The sequence below is a fragment of the Martes martes genome (genome assembly GCF_963455335.1).
Source record: "Martes martes genome assembly, chromosome: 1".
NCBI lineage: Eukaryota > Metazoa > Chordata > Mammalia > Carnivora > Mustelidae > Martes > Martes martes.
This window is the reverse complement of record NC_137888.1, coordinates 55160710-55183253: the sequence shown is the minus strand read 5'-3', so window position 1 is coordinate 55183253 and position 22544 is coordinate 55160710. Positions and strand designations below refer to the sequence as shown.

The window sequence follows — 22544 nt, the reverse complement described above, 5'->3', positions numbered from 1 at the left end:
CTTAATCTCATTAAATGATAACAAGAAATAGTACTTTTACTTGTAACATAAATGACTTGATTAGTGAATAGAAAGAAAACAGGTAACTTTAGAATGCATTATTACTTCTTTTAGGCACTGAGACCTGGAAAGCACAGGCATCTAATGCTTGCTTACACAGTAACTTGTAAAACACTATAAAATAGTCATTAGGTATCACTAAGGTATTCTAGAATGATTCAAACATTTTGGAAAGTTCAATGAAATCAATTGCTTATGTAGACCACTGGTTCCCAAACCCAATTAATTTTTCAAATTACCTAAAGAGATTTTTAAAATTATTATTTTTGCAGGTACCCCGGCAACTGTGTTTTTAATTTTTTAATTTTTTGAATACATAGAAAAATCTGTATCTTTGAAAAGCTCCAGAAGATTATTCCTAAATTTTTAAAGTTTACTAATAGGATTGTGATAATATAGGAAAATGTTCATATCAGTAAGATGCAAACTGAACTATGTAGAGGTAAAATTACGTGAAATTTAGGATTGAAAACACTTCAACAAAGAAAATTGTTAATCACAGACCTCTACCCCTGGGGCAAATAATACATTATATGTTAATAAAAAAAAAAAGAAGAAGAAAATGTTAAGGGAAGTATGAAGCAAATGTGGAAAACAGTGTCATTGTTCAATCAGATAACAGTTACATATATTAATGTAGATGTATATTATTCTCTATACTTTTATGTATATTTGAAAATTCTCATATGAAAACAAAGGTCCCTGGGTAATTTGATAATCATTCAGGTTTGGGTCCACACTGTAGATAAAATAAGCAGAATGACTGACAGCACTGTTTCACTCTTTTGTAAGTTATTTTTATGGCACCTAGACCTGACTTGAAAAAAACAAAAATCAAAAAACTATTGTTCTAGTATTGTTTTGCTCAATTTGTTGACTTGACACAGAGCATGAAAACCCATCTTGGATGATGAACCATTTACTTACCAACCAGATCACTCCATTATCAGTGAGGAAATATCAACTACAAGTGAAGACTTTACAGTTAAAATGTGTTCTTGCTACCATTTTAAAGATATCTTAATAATTTATGTCCTCACAGTGAATTCTCTAAAGTTATCAATTTTCAATTAACAAACTTTTTGGTGGTTATAATCAATCTCTTCACTACTGTCTCCCCTACTTCCATCCTCTAATGGACTGTCATGAATCACATAGTTGTATAATAACAGCGATCTACAGACACCTAAAAGGTTGCCAGTGTAAAGGTTCAAAATTCATGGTTAACAACTGGTATTAAAAACAACAAAAAGCTATGGGTTAAATAAACAAACCAAATCAAAACAAACTCTTCTGTAAAAGAAGTCATTAGGGCAAATAATGATCTGTTCTTTAAGGTTAAATCTTACCTAAATTTAGATTTGGCTAACCACAATCTAGACTATATTTTAAAAGATTTCTAGGCTGGATCTAAATTAGTCTTTGAATAAAAAAGCAGTTAGTACTGGGTGACTCTTGAGTAGCCTTGAATAAAAAGGGTGAGAGATTCTATTCTCCCAAAGTAAATGATAATTGAACTTTTTATCATTCTGTTAAAAAGTGGTAAGTTATAAAGACAAGGGATTGTACTTTCTTATTTTAAAACACTTTCCAAGGCAAGGCTGTGTCATACTGGCAAAGCAGACTTTGAAAATAGTAAGAAAAATTTAAAAATTAAATAAATACTTACCCTTGCTCTTCTTTTGATTCCTTATTCTGAAAAACAGCATCAGGAATTAGTAATCTATATGAACTATGTCTGTACAGCATAGTGATGTGAACCGCATTTAGATCAGTGTTTCTCAAACTTTTTTGACCACAATCGAAATAAAAAATACATTTCACATCATAATGTAAATGCACTTATATACAGAACTTTATACATAAGCATAAAACTGAAATTTAAGTTCCACCAAATAAACTTTACCCATAGTATATGTGTTATGGGGTGCATGTTTGTGCCCTAATTCATACACTGAAACCCTAATTCCCCAGTGTGATGGTAACTGGAGGAAGGACTACTGGAAAGTAATTAGGTTTAGATGATGCTATGAAGTCCTCATGATGGAATTAGTGCCCTTATAAGAAGAGACCCAGAGCTAGATCTCTTGCTCTTATGTATGCTCTCTTTCTCTCCACAATGTAATGATACAGCAAAAAGTTAGCCATCTGCAAACTAAGAGGGCCCTCATCAGAGACCAAGTCTGCTGGTACCTTGATCTTGGACTTCCCAGACTCTAAAACTGTGAAAAATAAATAAATGTTTGTTGCTTAAACCACCTAGTCCATGGCAGTTTGTTATAGCTGCCTGAACTAAGACACTATGTGATGAATTCTGAAGCTTTTTTTATTCCTACTAATTCTATCTATTTTATACAATGGTAGTTGTGACCCACTAAGTTGGTTTTGTAATCTACCACTGAGTCATGAGACAACTTAAAAATTATTGATTCAGATATTGGAAATAAGTACTGGAGCTGTGTTTGCACCTACTGGTAATCTTGGGACAGAGTATGTGTAATTCTCCTTTATGGAATACTATACTAACTACAAGAGTTCTTGAAAAATCTACACATAAGGTAAAAGCAGACTGTTATATTAAGAAATCTTACAGAAAAAGAAGTGTTAGGGAGATCACAATGTTAAAAAATGTTAAATGTTAAAAAAAAACCTGAATTTTACGTTCATTAAAGTAAAATTATAAAGGAAACATACTATATAAAGGTAATATCAATGACAACACATACTAATTAAGAGTATTAATTACATTACCCTTCTATTAAGAGTTTAATTACTTTTATATAAATTAGAGTATTAACTTCTACTACTACCTCTTATTTACAAGAAACTTCAGAGTCTTCTTCCCCACAAATTTCATGATTTGTTTTGCTTTATTTCTATATACTAAGAGAATTTTTGCATTTCAATGTCTGATCAATGTCCAGTGCCAATCTGATTCTATGATTTAGAATTATCAACTCCTACCTTGGTTCCAGTGTACCTGAATAACTGAATGGAAAGACATCTGGGTGTTCATAATGAACACCTAGTATAGCTGATTAATTTCTGGAACTCTTTAGGTCTTCCCATGACAATTTTTTGTCAACACATTCATCAGTCTGTTCGACACTCATCTCAGCAACTTCCCTCTTGTAGAGAGTACACCCAGTTTGAAGGGCTAGATTTACTTCCTGCCAGGTTTCTTTTTTTTCCCAAAGGCTTCTATTCTTCTGCCATCTGCTTTACTTCCCTTTTCCATCCTTAACCCTTAATTCTGCTGGATGGGAGGCGGGAATAGGAAGGAGGACCTACTTAACTCCCAAAAGACTTATTTATAATTTGAATGTATTAGAAGCTGAATACGAAATTCCTAAATGAAGAAAGAGTAACTACAAAGTCTAACTACTAGTTACAAGTTATCTATACTGTCCCCTCTATTTGCTATACAAATTTTACTTTTTATCATATTCTTCCAGAGTCTCTGACAGATCTTTGTAGGACTTCAACCAATATTAGGTAGAGCTATTGCAAAACAAATCAAAACTTATCATTAACAGAGGACACATCTTCATTCATAGGGACTTTGTCCTTAGTCTGCTTAACACAAGCTAATTTCTGCTAGAATTTTTCATGAGGAAAACTCCCAATTAGAGAATGTGACTGAGTTAGCTTTTTACAACAGGTTACTTACACTGTAAGTAGAAAATTCTTTGTACCTACCATAACGAAGTATATTAATAGGACAATTTCTGTAAAACAGTCCTATGTAAAATTTCAGCATTTTTAGGTCAAATACTTTAAAATTTAGATAACGAAGATATAAGATCTCTCTTAATGTTCAAATCTTATCTTAATAAAATTATCTTCAAAGTATCTCATCTTCTTCTAATAAAATAAATTGGAGAAAAAAACTTAGGTTGTTATAAACAATAAAAAAAAATCCTTACATTTAATAAGATTTTCAGTATTAATAGCATGTGAAGTTTTGAGCTGTGTTTACATTTATTTCCATTTGTGTTTACTCCCTGTTTAATTTGACATATTTGACATAAAAGTGGGACTTTCTACATTTAACTAAAATTGAGAATCTGAGTAACCATATTTTAATTTTTTGGAAACAAACTATGTACCTTTGGTCTGACAGCTGTGGATTTACTTGGCCAGCTTTATGCAGTATTAGACCCGGGATTTATTAATGTTTGGCAAAAATTTAAAAATATCCGCTAAAATAACAGACCATATTGTGTTTTGTCATACAAGAATTGCCTAAAAATAAGACTTTTTAAAAAATTTATTTATTTCATTTTTTTATTCATTAAAAAAATTTTTTTAATATGTGGTTAGTCACCATATAGTATATCATTAGTTTTTGATGTAGTGTTGCAACATTCATTGTTTGAAAAGTAAGTCTTATTCATCTTTTAAAAATATAACTTAATTTTCAAAATAACTTTTGAATGAAATGGTAAGTTATAATAAATGCTGGTTATAAATATGGAAATGACCATGATATTTTATTGATCAGAGCATAAATAACCTTTATTTTATCCTTCACCAAAGTGTTTTATAACTTTCCCTTCATTGTGTTAAATTTCATTTATGATTAAAATCTGTATATACTCCCAAAAGACTAGATAATAGGGGCTTACCAGATTGTAGTTGGGCAAATATTCTCACTGAATTTATTATATAATCTACAGAGTACATCTAGATTTTAAGTAGATGTTTCAGGCCAGAAAATAACACTATTTTTTTCACTATAAAGTTCGCAAAGCATAATGGGTAGCTCTATGCTTGATAAAAACAACAACAAAAAAAAACCTCTTGAGTCCAAATTCATAGGAATCTACAAACATAAAGAGTGAACCAAACTGTAAATGAACTTTGGTAATCATGATATGTCAATGTAGGTTAACGAACTGTAACAAATGTACCACTCTGCTGGGGGATGTTGATAACGGGGAAAGTTATTCGTGTGTGAGGGTCAGAGATATACGGAAAACTTCCATACCTTCCCTTCAATTTTGCTCTGAACAACAACAATACAATTGTCCCAGAAATATAGTCATAGTTAAATAAAAAATTCAGCCAAAAACAAGACTCAACTTTCCTTTGTAATTTTCCAAGCAATTAAGAGTTTTTTGCTAAAACTGCTATAGACAGTAACAAGAAGTTGTTTTATTTTATAACTGGCAAAATAAAGAAAAGGAATGAATGAAGCTTCCTGAATTTGTACCATTTTGATACATTATTGCATTATTGAGAGTCTTGGACACAAAAAAGAAAATCAACATTTATTAAGGTTTTGAAAAACGCATCTGAATATATCACTAAAAATATGATGAGAAGCAGTTTTTCAAACACTGAGTAGGCATTTTTTAAATGAGAGTGGTCTGCAGAAATTAGTGAAATTTCCAAATAACTACTTCAGTTTCTCATTTGTATATTTAAATGTATAATTATGATTTAGGCAAGTGAAATAGGATATACTGTGAGTTTAAATCAATCAGGATCTAATATATATAGACTTCTCTATAGCCACATATTCAATAAACTATTGATATTTCTAAGTCATTTATGCTATATGTCTACTTGAATTAATTTTAAGTTCTAACAGTGAATCCATGTATTAAATCTAAGTGTTCATAATTAGACATACCTCTATTATAATGCTAATACAGTCACTTACCTTTTTATTCTTAGTCTTTTTCTTTTTCTTTGGTTTACTCTTAACCTGACCAAAAAAAAAATCAATTAATACACAATTCAAACTATACAATAAGTTATTTTGCAAAATATATTTCCTCAAACCACTGAAGTCTTTTATCTTCTAATATTAAATATCACATTGTCTTCCCAGATTCTACAGAAAATTATTTTCATTTTCACTTTGATTTTAATCTCAGTCTCCTGCTCTTGAGAATTCATTTATCTATAAAGGGATAACATATCAATGAATAGGCTATAGAAAAAAAGCTGAGGTCCTCATTTACATATGTGCATGCATGAGCAACAAAGGAGGAAAGGACTTTAAAAAAATCAACATATTCAAGTTCATAAGAGGAAAAATTAAGTCTGGGAGTAATTTAGTGACCATATAATAACTGTTAAAGAAATACAAAGATTCCACCCTGCATGATTTTAATTCTACCCTTGTGCAAATGGCATTGAAATATCCCTGTTTGCTTCTTTCTCTCTTCTTCTATTCCCCATTATGCTTTCTTCTACTTTCTATTAACTCCCAATTATTCAGGATGAAGAAACATGTTCATAAATCTAGCATAGTGCCTGGCACATAACAAGTGTTCAGTAAATGCTGGCAAAATAAAAGGTTAAGGCAGGAAAGATTTTGGAAGAAGTACCAGGGAAAGAAGCATTCCAATTCAAGCTCTATGTAAACACTATGATAAACATAAACTAAGATCATCTGGGATGCTGTAAGTATAGCACATGCAACAAACTAAAGGCCCTGATTAAGTTCTAATTCAAATATTAATGAGAGCTTATACTTCCTGGAGATCTTTAACAGATTCTGTTGAAGATTCACTGGGTATCGATGCTCCATCTTTATTCATTTCTGCTAACTGTATTTCAGGGTTTGATTTCACGTTTATATTATACTCCATGAGGGGTGGACTTAGTTCTTCTTCCTCGTTCTGTAACTCTTCTATTTCAATACCTAAATGTTAAAAATAAAAACACTCAAAATCGGGCTGCATACAGTTTTTGCCTCATCACTATTATAAACATATCTCTCCCCCCAATAAAACACCATCCCAGGAACAGAAATAGAAGACATCTTACTCTGTACCATTACTAGATGAAAATGAAATGCCCATTTGTCAATGACCAGATAGGTACAGATACTAGCCTAGAACCAATCAGACAAACCCAAATGCTAAGATACTTAACTATTATCTTAAGTAGACTCTAAATATTAGATAATCTAGAACTTAAGTCAACTCTAAATACTAAGTTTTTGAGGATCCTGACATTGACCTTAATACTGCAACTAGTATAATTTTAGGATAATGAGTATTCTTTATTTCTAACTTAAACATTTTTATTGTTTAAGTATAATTTTACTCCAAACAAAACCCATGGTGTTGTTTTCTCACGTATAATTTTACTTGCACAATATGAATTGCATTAAAAAAACACACACACACAAAGAGCACAAAAATGGAAATTAAAAAAATCAGCAATTCACCACTTGGCAAAAAGAGTATTTAGTTTAACAATGGATAATTAACCAGATAAAAGCTACATAAGCTAAAGAGTAGCATATATGAGCAGGTAGAGCAAGCAGGTAGACATTTCTGCCTCTCTAAGTGTCCGATGTTTTAAAAAGTTAACAAACTATATTGGGTAAATCCTGCAGCACATGCACTAAGACCAAAGCAGAGTAAAAAGGCTCACACTACATTCAGCTGACCAGTAGTAATATGGCCACATGATTTTCCAAGCCTATAACAACAAACAATTATAGTTTATCATACAGTTTATCTGACCAAATAAAATGCCTATAAGTATCCCCTAGCTGTCCCAAGTTGAAAGGTCACCCAGGCACTTTGTTTTTAAACATACTTACGTTGACTGCCTGTTATTGACTGTAGAGCAATTCCTATGATACATAAAGAAAAAATTTAAGATGTACAACTGCAAATGCAACCAAAAAATATCTGACTGGGACTAAGAAAAGTCAGAAGATTTTTACACTGCACCAATTACTTTTATAACTAACTGGTAGCTAATTATAACATGAGGTTATAAACTCATGTTTAGAAAAAGAAAACAAAATTTTTATAGTTCATAATAGATAATACACATTCTTATAATTTAAGAAGTCTAAGGTAATGAAGTAATAACAGTCAATTATGAAGTAGACCTCTGTTGAAAGTTTGAGCATTTTTTTTTTTTTAGCAGTATGAATTATCTTGATCGGTCTTCTCTCTTTCTTGCCCATTAATATTTATTAAGCACCTACAATGCATCAGGCCCTATTTGGCTCTAGATATTGAATGATGAAGAAATAAAACAACCTTTACAGTGATTTAGTAGGAACAGTGGATATTAACCAAACAAATGAAAATAGCAATTGTAATAACTACTAGGAAAGAGACAGAAGATACTAGGATAGCCTCTATTAAAAAGACTTGGAAGTTTTTCAGTCTACCAAAGTGAGAACAGACTGCCTGAAATGCTCTGAATTTATTTAGTGCTCAAATATTTCCCAAACATTACCTTTATTCTCATTTGTTATTAAAAATCTCAATAAAGTAAATGTAAAAAAAAGTCTCTTATTTTAACGGTTCTTGCATGACTTTCTCTTATCATGAAAGTCAGCATTTTCTTCTTTTATGCTCAAAGAAAGCTCTTAAAGGTTAAGCAGGAAAACATAATGGTATCCCAGAACCTTAGTAAAAGGATTGTTATTAGGGCCTAGCAATTATCTCTGAAGAAAATCTGGACCAGTTCAGCAATTACTGGAAACCTAGTAAGTCGTATGGTTACACAGTATTAGTGTGGTCATCAGCTGCTCACTAGGTAATACAACTAATAACCTGGGACTAGGTAAAGTCACCCAAAATAGCACAGTACAGGTTTCAGTGATGCTGAGATGCCTTGAACTCAACTCTCCGTGATGGCAAATGAGAAGCTATCCAGGAATGTTGAAGAGGAGATACAAAGTCTTTCCTATATCAAGAGACAATGTCCGGGAAGGGCTACTGCTGACCTTGAATACTTGCATGAACATTATTTGTTTGTTTGTTTTAAATTACTCATGGGCATGGCCAATGGACAGCTATCAAACTTTTAAACTAAATATCATGGTTCTTCTGGAAAGGAGGAGAAAACATATACCCCTGGTATCTAAAAGGGTATCCTTGAAACGCATGGAACCTGTTTTCCATGGTTTTCCTTAATTGTATAGTAGTGATAACCTTCAACAATTCCTTTCTAAAAACAAAAACTCAACAAGTCAAGAGAAATCCCCTTGAATTGTTAACTTTCCCCTACTTTGATCTCAATAAGGCAAAACTTTTTAGTTCCTGCATTGTAATACATGTTTATGTTTCTATACCTTTATTCTTGTTTCCTTCTGAAATGTCCTTCTCCATCTTCTTCACTGGGCTAATTTTTACATGTCATTTAAAAATTCCTTAAATATTACACTCTCCAGAAAGGTTTTCTTGGACTCTCTTAGGGTAGGATTTCCCATAGTATTCTGGAACATTTCTAGCACTATGATTTTTATGAGTTTCTTGATGAGTCTATCCTCCCAAGAATGTGAATTCACTGAATCTCCTGCCCTTAGCCCTGTGTCTGGCACATGGCAGATACTCAGTGAAGATTTACCATGTGAAGTAAGTAATTATTTTGTACCTTGTTGATAGCAGGATAACATCCTCTGGATGATTTCTGGTACTGGTATGCCTAGGTAGATGGACAGTTGATGGTAATCGAGGGAGATATTCTCAATGGGATTCTCCTTCACTTTCTCAATATCCTCTTGCTTCATCCCAAGGCGCAGAAGAATATCTGAAACTTTTTTCCAAATTGAATTGAATTGTGACTCAGTGAGACCATTCATCAAAATCTCACTAAGGAGGATATCCCTGTACTTGCACAGCCTCAAGATGTCTGCAGACTTAGAGAGATCAGAAGATGTTGGTTCCATATTCCAGCCTTTTTTGGGTGCAGGGAATACATTCAAATGCTTTATGAGAGCTAAGAGGAGGTACAAGTCAAACTGTTTGGACTGTGGTAGCTCCTTGTTTGGGGGATAAAGCAGATGCCATGCTCCACCCAAAGGGTGATTGGTCCAAAGATGGTTGTAGTAGGGTTCCAGCACATTCTTGTGTATAAGAAGCTCTTTTTTCAAAAGAGGGGGTGGCAGAGCCTCATCAAATATTTGCCGGACAATGTCAGTACCAGAAATGATAATTATATGAAGCAGGTGATAGAAATAATTATAATCAAGTTTGAAGATAGGCATTTCATCTGAAAATGAATTTTGAGAAGTCAAAACATTCCACATTAATGCTCTTTTTCCATGTGATCTCTTGTATTACATCCTAAACTCCTGTAGGACAGGGACTATTCCAAAAGAATGAAGTACAATACAGTGCTTTGCCATAGCCAGTGCTCAATAAGCATGCTGCTGTCTAGCTGTCAAAAAATCCCAACAAAAACAATATATTCCCAAGCAAAAGTAATCACAAAGACTAATCACACAAAAGCCTTTCAACCATCCAGGGTTTTGTTCAAGTAAGTGAGCTTTGGCAACCAAATAGCATAAAAAGTATTAAGCCTTTGAAAATTCTGAAGACTCAAGAATGGTAACTGCCAGTGTTTAATTATACTATATTTAAGCAACTACATTTTATCTTAATCAGCACTGTCCAGTAAAACTTTCTGTGATAAAAATGTCTTAAGATTTGGTCTACTAGCCACTGAACACCAGAAATGCTGCTTTTTTGACAAAGGAACTGAATCTGAATTATATCTAATTTTTATTAATTTAAATAGCTACATATGGCTAGTGGCTACCATATTAGACAGTACAGAGCTTTATCAAAAAACATAAAGTCACTTAATGCCTTACTACTGGAAGTGTAGTCCCCAGGCCAGCAGTGGCATCTGTAAGGGAGCCTCTTAGAAATTCAGAATCTTAGCATCCCTCCCACCACCACCCCCAACCCAGAGCTACTGAATTGGCACCTATGTTTTAACAAAATCACCAGATGATTTAAATATATATTAAAGTTTCAGACACGCTGACCTGAAGACGATGTTCTTACCCTCTCAAAAAACAAATTAATGACTAAGTTTATTAAGTTTATTATTAAGATATTTCATCAATGAAATGGAATAAAACAGGAGAATGAACTACTTTGTATTTTCCTAGTTTAACAGCACTTCCAAAGAAGGAGAGTAGACTGAGATGAATTAGAAAGTAATAAGAACTTGATATATGATGGTATATTTTTATATAAGTATCCAAATATGTATTTATTGTAAAATGCAGCTTTATTATTTTATCCTTCATGATTCTATGTTTTGAGAAATTTTAAAATGAATATTCTTGTTTGATGTACTTGACACACTGTGGAGGCAAGCAAGGTTACAAAGCAAATGGCCCAAGGAGCTTTCTCTCAGTGGCCAAATAAGATGCTAACTGGGATCAAGAACATTCATTTCCCCCAGCAAGAAGGACTGGCACCAAACTATTCTTCCATGGGAGTCGGAGCCCGAAAGTATCCAAGTGCTAAGTGGCTGGCATTTCTTAGCATACTGCTGAACAGCTGGCACCTAAGTTTAGACTACTTGGCTTTGAGCCCAAAATTTTAGCTCTATTAACAGGGAATGCAACAAGAAGAGATGTAGGTAGGTAACACCTGCTGGAGTCCAATCTTACTGGGTAGTGACAGTTTTATATACACTAGACCTAACAAATTTCTCTACAGGATGCCAAGGTAATATAAAACCCACACACCTGCTGATTTCTGTCCATGAATTCCAGCCTATGCCAAGTGATGCTTACTTAGTGTAAACCCAAGCCCAGTGAATGACAAACATAAACACATGGTTGCTAATGGCACGATACTGTACAGAACAAGTCAAAACTTTTAATAGGGTTTTCAAGAGGAGGCATAGAAGAATAAAACAATACCTTTTGTACTAAATTTTAAACTGATCTTCGGTCTTATATCAGTATCAGTGATTTTCAGAGACATTAACTTTTTATAACTGCAAGTAGAAAAAAATTAAGTTACAGTTAATAACAAAGTCAGTCAAGATTTCTGGCATCAGCATGGCTAAGTAAGTGAGCACTTTCTTTTCCTCCTTCTCCTGGAAAAACTTAATAACAAAGGAGAAAAGGGAATGAACAAACAAAATGCACCAACAATGACAACCCCACATTGTCATTTTCATTGGAATTATGAGAAAAATAGATTTGCTAGATTTCACACCAAAAAAGAAAAAAAAAAAATCATGTGACTAGCTTATTTGTAAAAAGGCTGTATGGCAGCAGAAACATTGTTAAAAAAACACAGCAAATCTATAGCTCAGTTGGGACCCCCCTCCAACATAAGATCTTTCTACAATCATTATTCCAAGGAAATTCAACTCATTCAATGACTAGTGATATAAAAAGAAAAAAAGAAGGCAGCAACGAAGAAACCAGCATAACAGCAATACAAATAACTAGGAAAAAAATGAGGTTAAAAGTAGCAAGATTTATTAAATAAATGAAAACTAGGTAAATGTTGCCATAAAACAGATGAGAAACTTGACACTTGGCACTGAGATGAACTTTCCCACAGAAAACAAAACAAAAATGGGACAATACCACCACAGAATGTTTAATGAGGACAGAGATTTTGGTAGTGCTTGTTGTTAACTACTTTATTTCCAGCACCATAACACTGCCAACCATCCGCTATGCTGGAAACATTTTCAACTCTAACAGTATGAATTACTGGTGAAGATACTGAGTAAAAGGAATTTTGGTGGTGGGAGTGTCAATTGGTAAAACCACTGTAGCAAACAGTTCAGCAAAACCTACTAAAGTTGAAGATAAGGACAGAAGGCCTAACCAGTTCTACTCCTAGGTAAAAATTCTGGAAAACTTTCTGTACATATACATTTGGACACATGTCCAAGCATGTTCATCATAGCCCTATTTGCTACAGCTGGAATTCAGAAATAACCCATATATCTACCAGTGTAATTAAAGTAGTAAAGCCATACAATAAAATTATAGCAATAAAATGGAAAAACTATATTAAGAATGCATCATACAAATAATGTATAGGTAAGCATAAAAAACATACGTGCTTAAATGTATATAAAGTTTAAAACAGAAAAAAATTAAATTATAAGTAACAATATATTATGGAATTTATATCTAGAAATAAAACATGACAACAACAGCACAAAAGATGGGAAGAAATGGGAAACATATGATAAGGTTCATACATGCTCTGTGATATAGTTTTTGAAAATGGACTTTGAAAAGTTAAAAATGTAAGTGAATTGGGGGAAACCAGAGGGGGAGATGAGCCATAAGAGACTGGACTCCAAGAAACAAACTGAGGGTTTTAGAGAGGAAGGGGGGTAGGAGTATGGGTGAACCTGGTGGTAGGTATTAAGGAGGGCACATATTGCATGGAGCACTGGATGTTGCACATAAACAATGAATCTTGGAACACTGTATCAAAAACTAATGATGTATTTTATGGTGACTAACACAATTTAAAGAAAAGTTAAAAATATGTATCATAGGTCTTAGATCACAAGAAAGAAAGCAAGAAAAGGAAAAAACCCAGGAAATAAAATAGATGGGGAAAACTGAAAACAACCAGGAAGATGATAGATTTGAATCCAACCATATCAATAACTATAGCAAATTTATATGGAACACATATTCCAATTTAACAGACATTGTCAAGTTGGATATAAAGAAGCAAGACCTATGCTGTCTATAAAAACTCTCTTTAAATACAGATATATGTAGGTTGAGGTAAATAAATGCAAACAGATACATTACACATATATTAATCCAAAGAAGATATAAAATGACTAACAGGTACATGAAAAGGTGCTCAATATCATTAATCATCCAGAAAATGAAAATCAAGACTATAATGAGAGATCACCTCACACCTATTAAGAGAAGCTATTATTAAAAACACAAAAGATAACGAGCATTGGCCAGGATAGGGAGAAATAGGAATCCTTGTACACTGTTGGTGGGAATGTAAATTGATACAGCCACTAGGGGAGACAGTATGGAGGGCCCTCAAAAATTAAAAACAGAATTGAGCCAGCAATCTCACTGTTGGGTATAGATTATACACCCAAAGGAAATGAAATCTCTAGCTTGAAGAGATATTTATATCCCCATGGTCACTGCAGTATTATTTACAATAGCCAAGACATGAAAACAAACTGAATGTCTATCACAGATGAATGGATAAACAAAACATGATTTATACACACACCACACATACACATACACACACACACACAGGAGTACTATCCAGCTATTAAAAAAAAAAGGAAATCCAGACATTTGTGACCACATGGATGAATCTGGAGAGCATTATGCTCAGTGAAATAAGCCAGACAGAGAAAGCCAAATACTATATGATCTCACATATATGTGGGAGCTAAAAATCCCCTGAACTCACAAAAACAGAAAGTGGAATAATGGTTGCCAAGGATGAGGATGTGGGGAAAATGAGTAAGGGGGTCAAATGGTACAAATTGGGGATCCAATTCCAGTGTGCAGCATAGTTACCATAGTTAACAATATTGTTTGTATACCTGAAAGTTAAGAAAGTAGTTGTCTTTATTTTTTTTTAAAGATTTTATTGATTTATTCTAGGGAGAGAGAGAGAGAGCATGCATGTGAAAAGGGGAGAAGCAGAGGGAGAGAGAGATAATCTCCAGCAGATTCCACAGAGCCCAACATGGGCCTTGATTTCATGACCCCCAGATCACAACCCTCGCTGAAACCAAGAGTCTGATGCTCAACTAACTGGAGCCACCCAGGAACCCCAGAAAGTTGATCTTAAAAGTTCTCATCACATACACACACACACAAAATGTTAATGCATCCATCACCTCACACAGTTAACTAACCTTACTGTGGTAATCATTTCACAATATATATGTATATCAAATCAACACTTTGTACACCTTAAATTTACATAATGTTATATCTTTAAAAAGCTAGGAAAGGGGCACCTGGGTGGCTCAGTTGGTTAAACGTCTGATTCTTGATTTCGGCTCGAGTCATTATCTCAGGGTCCTGGGATCAAGTCCTGTGTGGGGCTTCACATTCAACAGGGCGTCTGTTTAAGATTCTGTCCCTCTTCCACTGCCTCTCTGCCCACCAACCGTCCCATGTATGCTCTAATAAATAAACCTTAAACTTCTTTATTTTTAAGATTTCTTATAGGAAAAAAAAGCAGAAATATGTAAAAGATAAATAGATTGTTATTTATCCCAGGAAAGCAAGGTTGATAAAGCATTTCAAAATAAGTGCATGTACCATGTGTCTTGGTGATCACAGCTTTGTAGTAAAGCTTGAAATCAGGCAATGTGATGCCCCCAGTTTTGTTTTTCTTTTTCAACATTTTCTTAGCAATTCAGGGTCTTTTCTGGTTCCATACAAATATTCTATGGTCAAATAATCTTCGACAAAGCAGGAAAAAATATCCAGTGGAAAAAAGTCTCTTCAATAAATCGTGCTGGGAAAATTGGACAGCTATGTACAGAAGAATGAAACTCGACCATTCTCTTACACCATACAGAAAGATAAACTCAAAATAGATAAAAGACCTTAACACGAGGCAGGAATCTATCAAAATCCTAGAGGAGAGCATAGAGCATAACCTCTTCGACATCGGCCACAGCAACTTCTTTCAAGATATGTCTCCAAAGGCAAAGGAAACAAAAGTGAAAATGAACTTTTGGAACTTCATCAAAACCAAAAGCTTCTGCCCAGCAAAGGAAACAGTCAACAAAACAAAGAGGCAATCCACAGAAGGGAGAAGATATTCTCAAATGACACAACAGACAAAGGGCTGATATCCAAGATCTATAAAGAACTCCTCAAACTCAACACTCAAAAAACAGATAGGTCAAAAAATGGACAGAAGACATGAACAAGACACTTCTCCAAAGAAGACATACAAATGGCTCACAGACACATTAAAAAAAATCTTCATTATCATTAGCCATCAGGCAGATTCAAATCAAAACCACATGGAGATACCACTTTACACCAGTTAGAATGGCCAAAATTAACAAGGCAGGAAACAACAAATGTTGGAGAGGATGTGGAGAAAGGGGAACCTTCTTACACTGTTGGTGGAAATGCAAGTTGGTGCAGCCGCTTTGGAAAACAGTGTGGAGATTCCTTAAGAAATTAAAAATAGAACTACCCTATGACCCTGCAATTGCATTACTGGGTATTTACCCCAAAATATTGGCTATTTACCCCAAAGATGTAGTGAAAAGAAGGGCCATCGGTACCCCAATGTTCATAGAAGCAATGGCCACAATCACCAAACTGTGTAAAGAGCCAAGATGCCCTTCAATAGGTGAATGGATAAAGAAGATATGGTCCATATATACAATGGAGTATTATGCCTCCATCAGAAAGGATGAATACCCAACTTTTGTATCAACATGGACAGGTCTGGAGGAGATTATGCTGAGTGAAATAAGTCAAGCAGAGAGAGTCAATTATTATATGATTTCACTTACTTGTGGAGCATAAGGAATAACATGGAGGACATTAGGAGAAGGAAAGGAAAAGTGAATTGGGGGGAATCGGAGGGGGAGACGAAGCATGAGAGACTGTGGACTCTGAGAAACAAACAGGGTTTTGGAGGGGAGGGAGAAGGGGATAGGTGAGCCTGGTGGTGGGTATTAAGGAGAGTACGTATTGCGTGCAGCACTGGGTATGGTGCATAAACAATGAATCCTGGAACACACACACACACACAAAGAGATACATAGAAAAAAAATAAGTGTATGTAATTCAGCATATTAACAAATTAAAGAATAAGAAAAAAACCATATGATCATCTCAATGCATGCAGAGAAGCATTAATTCAATACCAATTCATGATCAAAATTTTCAGAAAACTAGGAAAACAAAAGAGTTTCTTCAACTTATAAAAAGGTCAACTATAATCTACAGCTAACAACATATTAAATGGAGAAAAGTGGTCTTCTCCCTAAAATCTAGAAAAGACAATGAGGTCTGCTCTCACCATCTATATTTAACATTGTACCAGAGGACCTAACCAGTGCAGTAAGTAAAGAAAACTAAACACAAAGCATATAAACTGGAAAAAAGAAATAAGGTTGTCCTTAGCTATAGATAATATGATAATCTGTAGAAAACCCCAAAGAATCTACAAAATGATATTAGAATCACTAAATACCAAATCACAGGACACATGTTCAGTATATACAATTCTATATAATAATTAGAAATTAAAATTTAAAAAATATCACTTGCAACAGCATAAAAAAATAAATACATGGGAACAATCTGACAAAATATTTACATGACTGTACACAGAAAACTGTACAACATTCCTGTGAGACATCAAAGAAGATACAATTAAATGAAATTATAATGATGTTCATGGATGGGAAGCCTCAATATTGTTAAGATGCAAATCATTCCCAAATTGATCTACAGATTCAACATAATCCCAATCAAAATCCCAGCAAAAAGGTTGGAAAATTTTATAAGGTATTTCTTAGATTTATTATAAAACAGCGAAAGATCTAGAACAGAAAAAAAATGGTTTTGAGAAATAAGAACAAAGTTGAACTCACACCACCTGATTTCATAAGATAACACAAAGCAATAGTAACAAACTATGTTATTGGTAAACGGACACATAAACAAATGAATGGAACACAAAAATGAGTTCAGAAGGATAATATACATAATCCATAGATTACATATATATATATATAAATGTGACAGAACGAACCTTGACCCTTACGTCACACCATCTGCAAAACTTAACTTGAAAATGGATTATAAATGTGTAAAACCTAAAAACTTAAAACTTAGAAAAAATATAGGAGAAAATCTTTTGATTTGGGGGTGGAAAAGTTTTTCTTAAAACACAGAAAGCATTAAGTATAAAAGAAACTTAATAAGACTTCACTGAAATTATTAATTTGTGCTTTTTGAAAGACAGCTCTTAGAAAATAAAAAGACATGCCATGGACTGGGATAAAATATTTTTAAAATACATTTTAGATAAAGAACTTTTATCTGGAATATATAAAGAAATCTTACAACTCAAAATAAAACAAACAGGGCACCTGGGTGGCTCAGTGGGTTAAGCCGCTGCCTTTGGCTCAGATCATGATCTCGGGGTCCTGGGATCGAGTCCCACATCGGGCTCTCTGCTCAGCAGGGAGCCTGCTTCCCTCTCTCTCTCTTAGCCTGCCTCTCTGCCTACTTGTGATCTCTCTCTGTCAAATAAATAAATAAAAATCTAAAAAAAAAAATTTAAAAAAAATAAAAAATAAAACAAACAATCCAATGAAAAAAATGGGCAAAAAATTAGAATAGATAATTCATCAAAGAAAATAAATGGGTGGCAAATAAACACATGAAAAGATATTCAACTTCATTAGTCATTAGGCAAATGCAAATTAAGACCACAATAATATACTATTACACACCTGCAGAGAAACTAGAACTCTCCTATATTGCTGGTGAGAATGATAAAATGTACAACTGCTTTGAAAACCATTTGGCTTAGTTTCTTTAACCTTAAACATATACCATAGGAGCTCCTACTCCTAAGAATTTGCACAAAAGAAATGAAAGCATATGTCTATACAAAGAGCATATATGTGAATATTTATAGCGGCTTTATTCACAATAGCCCAGACCAGTGACAACTCAAATGTTATCAGCTGTTGAATGCATAAATAAGTTGTGGTACATCTATACAATGGAAGACTACTCAGCAACAGACAAAAATAAACTATAGTGATATATGCAATAACATGGATGAATCTCAAAAGCATTATGCTAAGTGAAAAAGTTCAGATGCAAAAGGTTTTCCTACTAAAGGACAGTCAGTAAAAAGCAGTATTATCAGAACAGATAGCATACAAATGGTTACCCAGGTTTAGAGGTTGGGAGAAGGGAATGACTGAAAAAGAGATTTGGGGGAAACTTTTTGGGAAGATAAAAACAGTCTGTATCTTGATCATGGTAGTGGTTATCCAACTGTATACAAAGAAACTCATTTACATGTTTATTTCTAAAGAGTTAAATTTTACTGTATATAAACTGTAGCTTAAAAAATCTGACCTATAAAAAGAACTTCAGTGTTTAGGGACCCTGGGTGGCTCAGTTGGTTAGTAATACGTTAAGCAACTGCCTTCAGCTCAGGTCATGATCCCGGAGTCCTGGGATAGTCCCGCATCAGGCTCCCAGCTCTGTGGGGAGTCTGCTTCTCTCCCCTCTGACCTTCTCCCATCTCATGTTCTCTCTCTCTCTCAAATAAATAAATAAAATCTTTAAAAAAAAAAAAAAAAGAACTTCAGTACTTAGAAACGCATTTATAGATGACATTTTTATAAAAAAGACCAAGAAAGGGATGATTGTGATGGTCAGGATAACAGTTACCTAGAGAGAAGATGAGGAGTTGAGGAACAGGGAACAGCCATAGGGAATGCTTCTGGAGAGGTGGCAAAATCCTACTAACTTGAGTGGGGACACAAGAGTGTTTGCTGTATAATAACTGTTAAACACTGCATTTATATTTTGTGAGCTTTTCCTTAAATATATTTTAATAACAATAAAGCATCTTAAAGTTAAAAAAAAATAGCCATCCTATTATTCATGCAAAAAACCCCATGAAGTAGCTCCTCCAATTTGGCAACTGAGACCCAGTTACCAGAGGATTCTCCCACAGTAAACAACTTAAAACTTGGGAAAATTACAAAAAGCAGCTCCCTGAGGCACTGAGAGTAGAAAGAAAAAACCAACTTTGCTGAGAGGGTACATGCTCAGGGGAGAGGAGGAGAGAACTGGATGAAATGTTAGTAGTTCAACTATCTTAGAGCTTTTAACCTGGAGCTAGGTATAGTCTGGTGGAAAACAAGTCTCCCAGACTACAGGAACCAGAAAAATGAAGCCAGGGAACTGTGGCTACTGAAGAGAATGAGGGGAATCCCAAAAGGGAAAAAGTCAGAGAAGAGATCTCCAATAGTTTCTAGCCAGACCTCTGACTGCCGAATCACCTACGTATGGAACAGGACTCAAAGCAGCTCAGATGAAGGTAAAGATCTCAACTGAGACTAGAACCATTGCCCACCCCCAAAAGAGTTCACAGTTCATATCCAAGTTAATTGACTGTCAAAACAAAAGTAACACACCCATTGCAGAATAATGGAATGCAGAACCTCTACATCTGTCATGTATTTATTGGGTGCCAGCTATATGTCAGGCACCCACATGGCATTATGCTATGTACTAGGAATATAATAGTAAGCAAGATAAAATGCTTGCCTTCAAGGAGGTTACAGTCAAATGGAGAAGACAGCCAAGAAAGTACAATAAAACTTAGTATAGCTGACCTTTGAACTGAACATGGGTTTGAACTTACACATGGATTTTTTTTGTAAACTCAGTATAGTACTATAAAAATATTTTCTCTTTCTTAAGATTTTCTTAATAACATTTTTTCTCTAGCTTACTTTAATAATACAGTATATAATATATATACAAAATACGTGTAATTGGCTGTTTATGCCATCAGTAAGGCTTCCAGTCAACGATAGGCTGTTAGTAGCCTGTTAGATTTTAGGGGAGTCAAAAATTACATGCAAATTTTTGACTGTGGGGGGCAGGCAGGGTCAGCACCCCTAACCCCCATGCTGTTCCAGGGTCAATGGTAAATTTTTTTTCCTTCTTTTTTTTCAAAGATTTTATTTATTTATTTGACAGACAGAGATCACAAATAGGCAGAGAGGCAGGCAGAGAGAGGAAGGAAAGTAGGCTCCCTGCTGAACAGAGAGTCCGATGCAGGGCTCGATCCCAGGACCCTGGGGTCATGACCTGAGCCGAAGGCAGAAGCTTAACCCACTGAGCCACCCAGGCACCCCAATGGTAAATTTTTTGATAGGAGAAGTAAAGGGAACACGTGATAAAAACACCTAATCTAATGAAAGTAAGGTTTTCCAAAAATTTTAATTGGCAAAGCCAAAGGAATAGAGTATCCAAGCAAGGCCTGGAGGTCAAATAGATGGCATACCTAAGGAGTAAAAGAAGCCCAGTATAGTTGGTGCACATATAGTAAGAAAAGAATCATTATTCTTTTAATTTTTAATGAGAGACGACTCTAGTGAGTACAGCAGTGACAAAGGCGTCTGAAGAGCCAACCTAAGAAACTGAACTAAATTAAGAGCAATGAGAAGCTTCTGAAAAGATTTTTAAACGAAGTGATATAGTTCAATTTTCATTTTTGAGAAGTGTTCTTGATGTCTATGTGAAGAACAGAAGTGAAGAAAGGTAAGGCTAGGGACAAAAAGGCCAGTTTAGAAGCTGTTTCAGAATTCCAAGTGAGAAATAATAACTTCATTTAGTTTAATGCAAATGTTGGGACAGAAGTAAGGGAGGCATTTACAGTATTTTTAAGAAGCTGAATTGACTGGACTTAAAAAAAGTTACAGAGCAGTGTTGGGAAGAAAGATTTCAAGTCCATTTGTGGGAATGTTGAACAATAGGATATTTTTGGAGAGCAAAAGTGGAGCTATTTAGTATAGCAGTAGATAGATCTAGGTTTTAGGAATGGAACCTGTGCTAGAGAGAAAGACTTGGATTTTCATTAGCACATGAAGGAAAACTGATGTCTTAGATATCAATGCCATATTCCTGGTAGACTGAAGAATGGTTTAAATTTACACTTGCAGTAGAAGAAAAGAGAATCAACGAATTAGGAGAACATTTTATATTGAAATCTCTAATTTCAATAGCAATAATGCTCTTTACTCTTTTGAGTTCCCAGCTTATACTGTATCTTCCTCTGCAATATAATTTTCTCATCCAAGAAATAGGAGAATTCTAATTGTCAGACAAGCTTGGATGAGTTTTGAAAGCTAGGAGAAAGTTTTCATACCAAAACAACCTAATTTAAATAGCTTTAAGAAAAACATTTTGTTTTTAGGAAAGGATTATTTTCATACTTAAGGGAAAAGTATCTATATAATTTATTCTTTACTTTAGAATTTAAAAGTCTACAAAGTGGGAAGAGAGTGGGAAATAAATGTCAACCAAATACAATTTTTTCATACAACTAATACTACTTTAAACTTAATGGAGCTCCAACAAGTGAACAGAAACAGAAAAAAGCAGCAAGTGAAAAATATATACATGCTCAGGAAAAAGAATATTTTATTTCAAGCTTACCTTGCTCCTAAATTTTCAATGGTTATATATTCATCCTTTCTCACAACTTCAAACTGCAAGTGATGGAAAAAAAAATAGCTCTAAAGTAGTTCAATTTTCAAAATTCTTTAGTGTTACTTCTTAGCCTTAATATTTGAAAAAGATAATGAGAATGAAGCTATAGAGACTTTAAAACAAGTAAAACAGAAGTAACAAGGTGAGCCATAAGCAATCCTAATCAAACAAAAAACTAGAGTTGATCTCAAAAAGCAATTCTACTATTTATCAGTACAGGACTTAAATGCTGAATCTGAAACACAAAAATATACATATGTAGGGAAAGAAATAATACACATTTCTAATTTTAGTCTATTTACATACATACTGAGAATTAAACAAGATATTTCATTGAATAGAAAAAATTAAGTGGATACCATTTGAGTATATAACACGTATAGTATGTGATGTTCTACAGATAAATTCATGGGAAGATGCTCCCAGACTCTAAGAAGTTCAGAAAATCTAAAATTATTTTTAACCT

General features: G+C 34.1%; 1 protein-coding gene across 1 annotated transcript in view; it reads right to left on the bottom strand.

The window, feature by feature from the left end:
* Positions 1–22544, bottom strand: part of DZIP3 (DAZ interacting zinc finger protein 3) — a 105110-nt gene that overhangs the window by 31392 nt on the left and 51174 nt on the right. The window contains exons 13-19 of the mRNA XM_080815154.1: positions 22025–22077; positions 11717–11793; positions 9427–10044; positions 7631–7663; positions 6549–6718; positions 5729–5773; positions 1730–1755 (exon numbers count right to left, since the gene is read on the bottom strand). Of these exons, the coding sequence (XP_080671280.1) occupies positions 1730–1755; positions 5729–5773; positions 6549–6718; positions 7631–7663; positions 9427–10044; positions 11717–11793; positions 22025–22077 (1022 nt within the window). The remainder of the gene's footprint in view (positions 1–1729; positions 1756–5728; positions 5774–6548; positions 6719–7630; positions 7664–9426; positions 10045–11716; positions 11794–22024; positions 22078–22544) is intronic.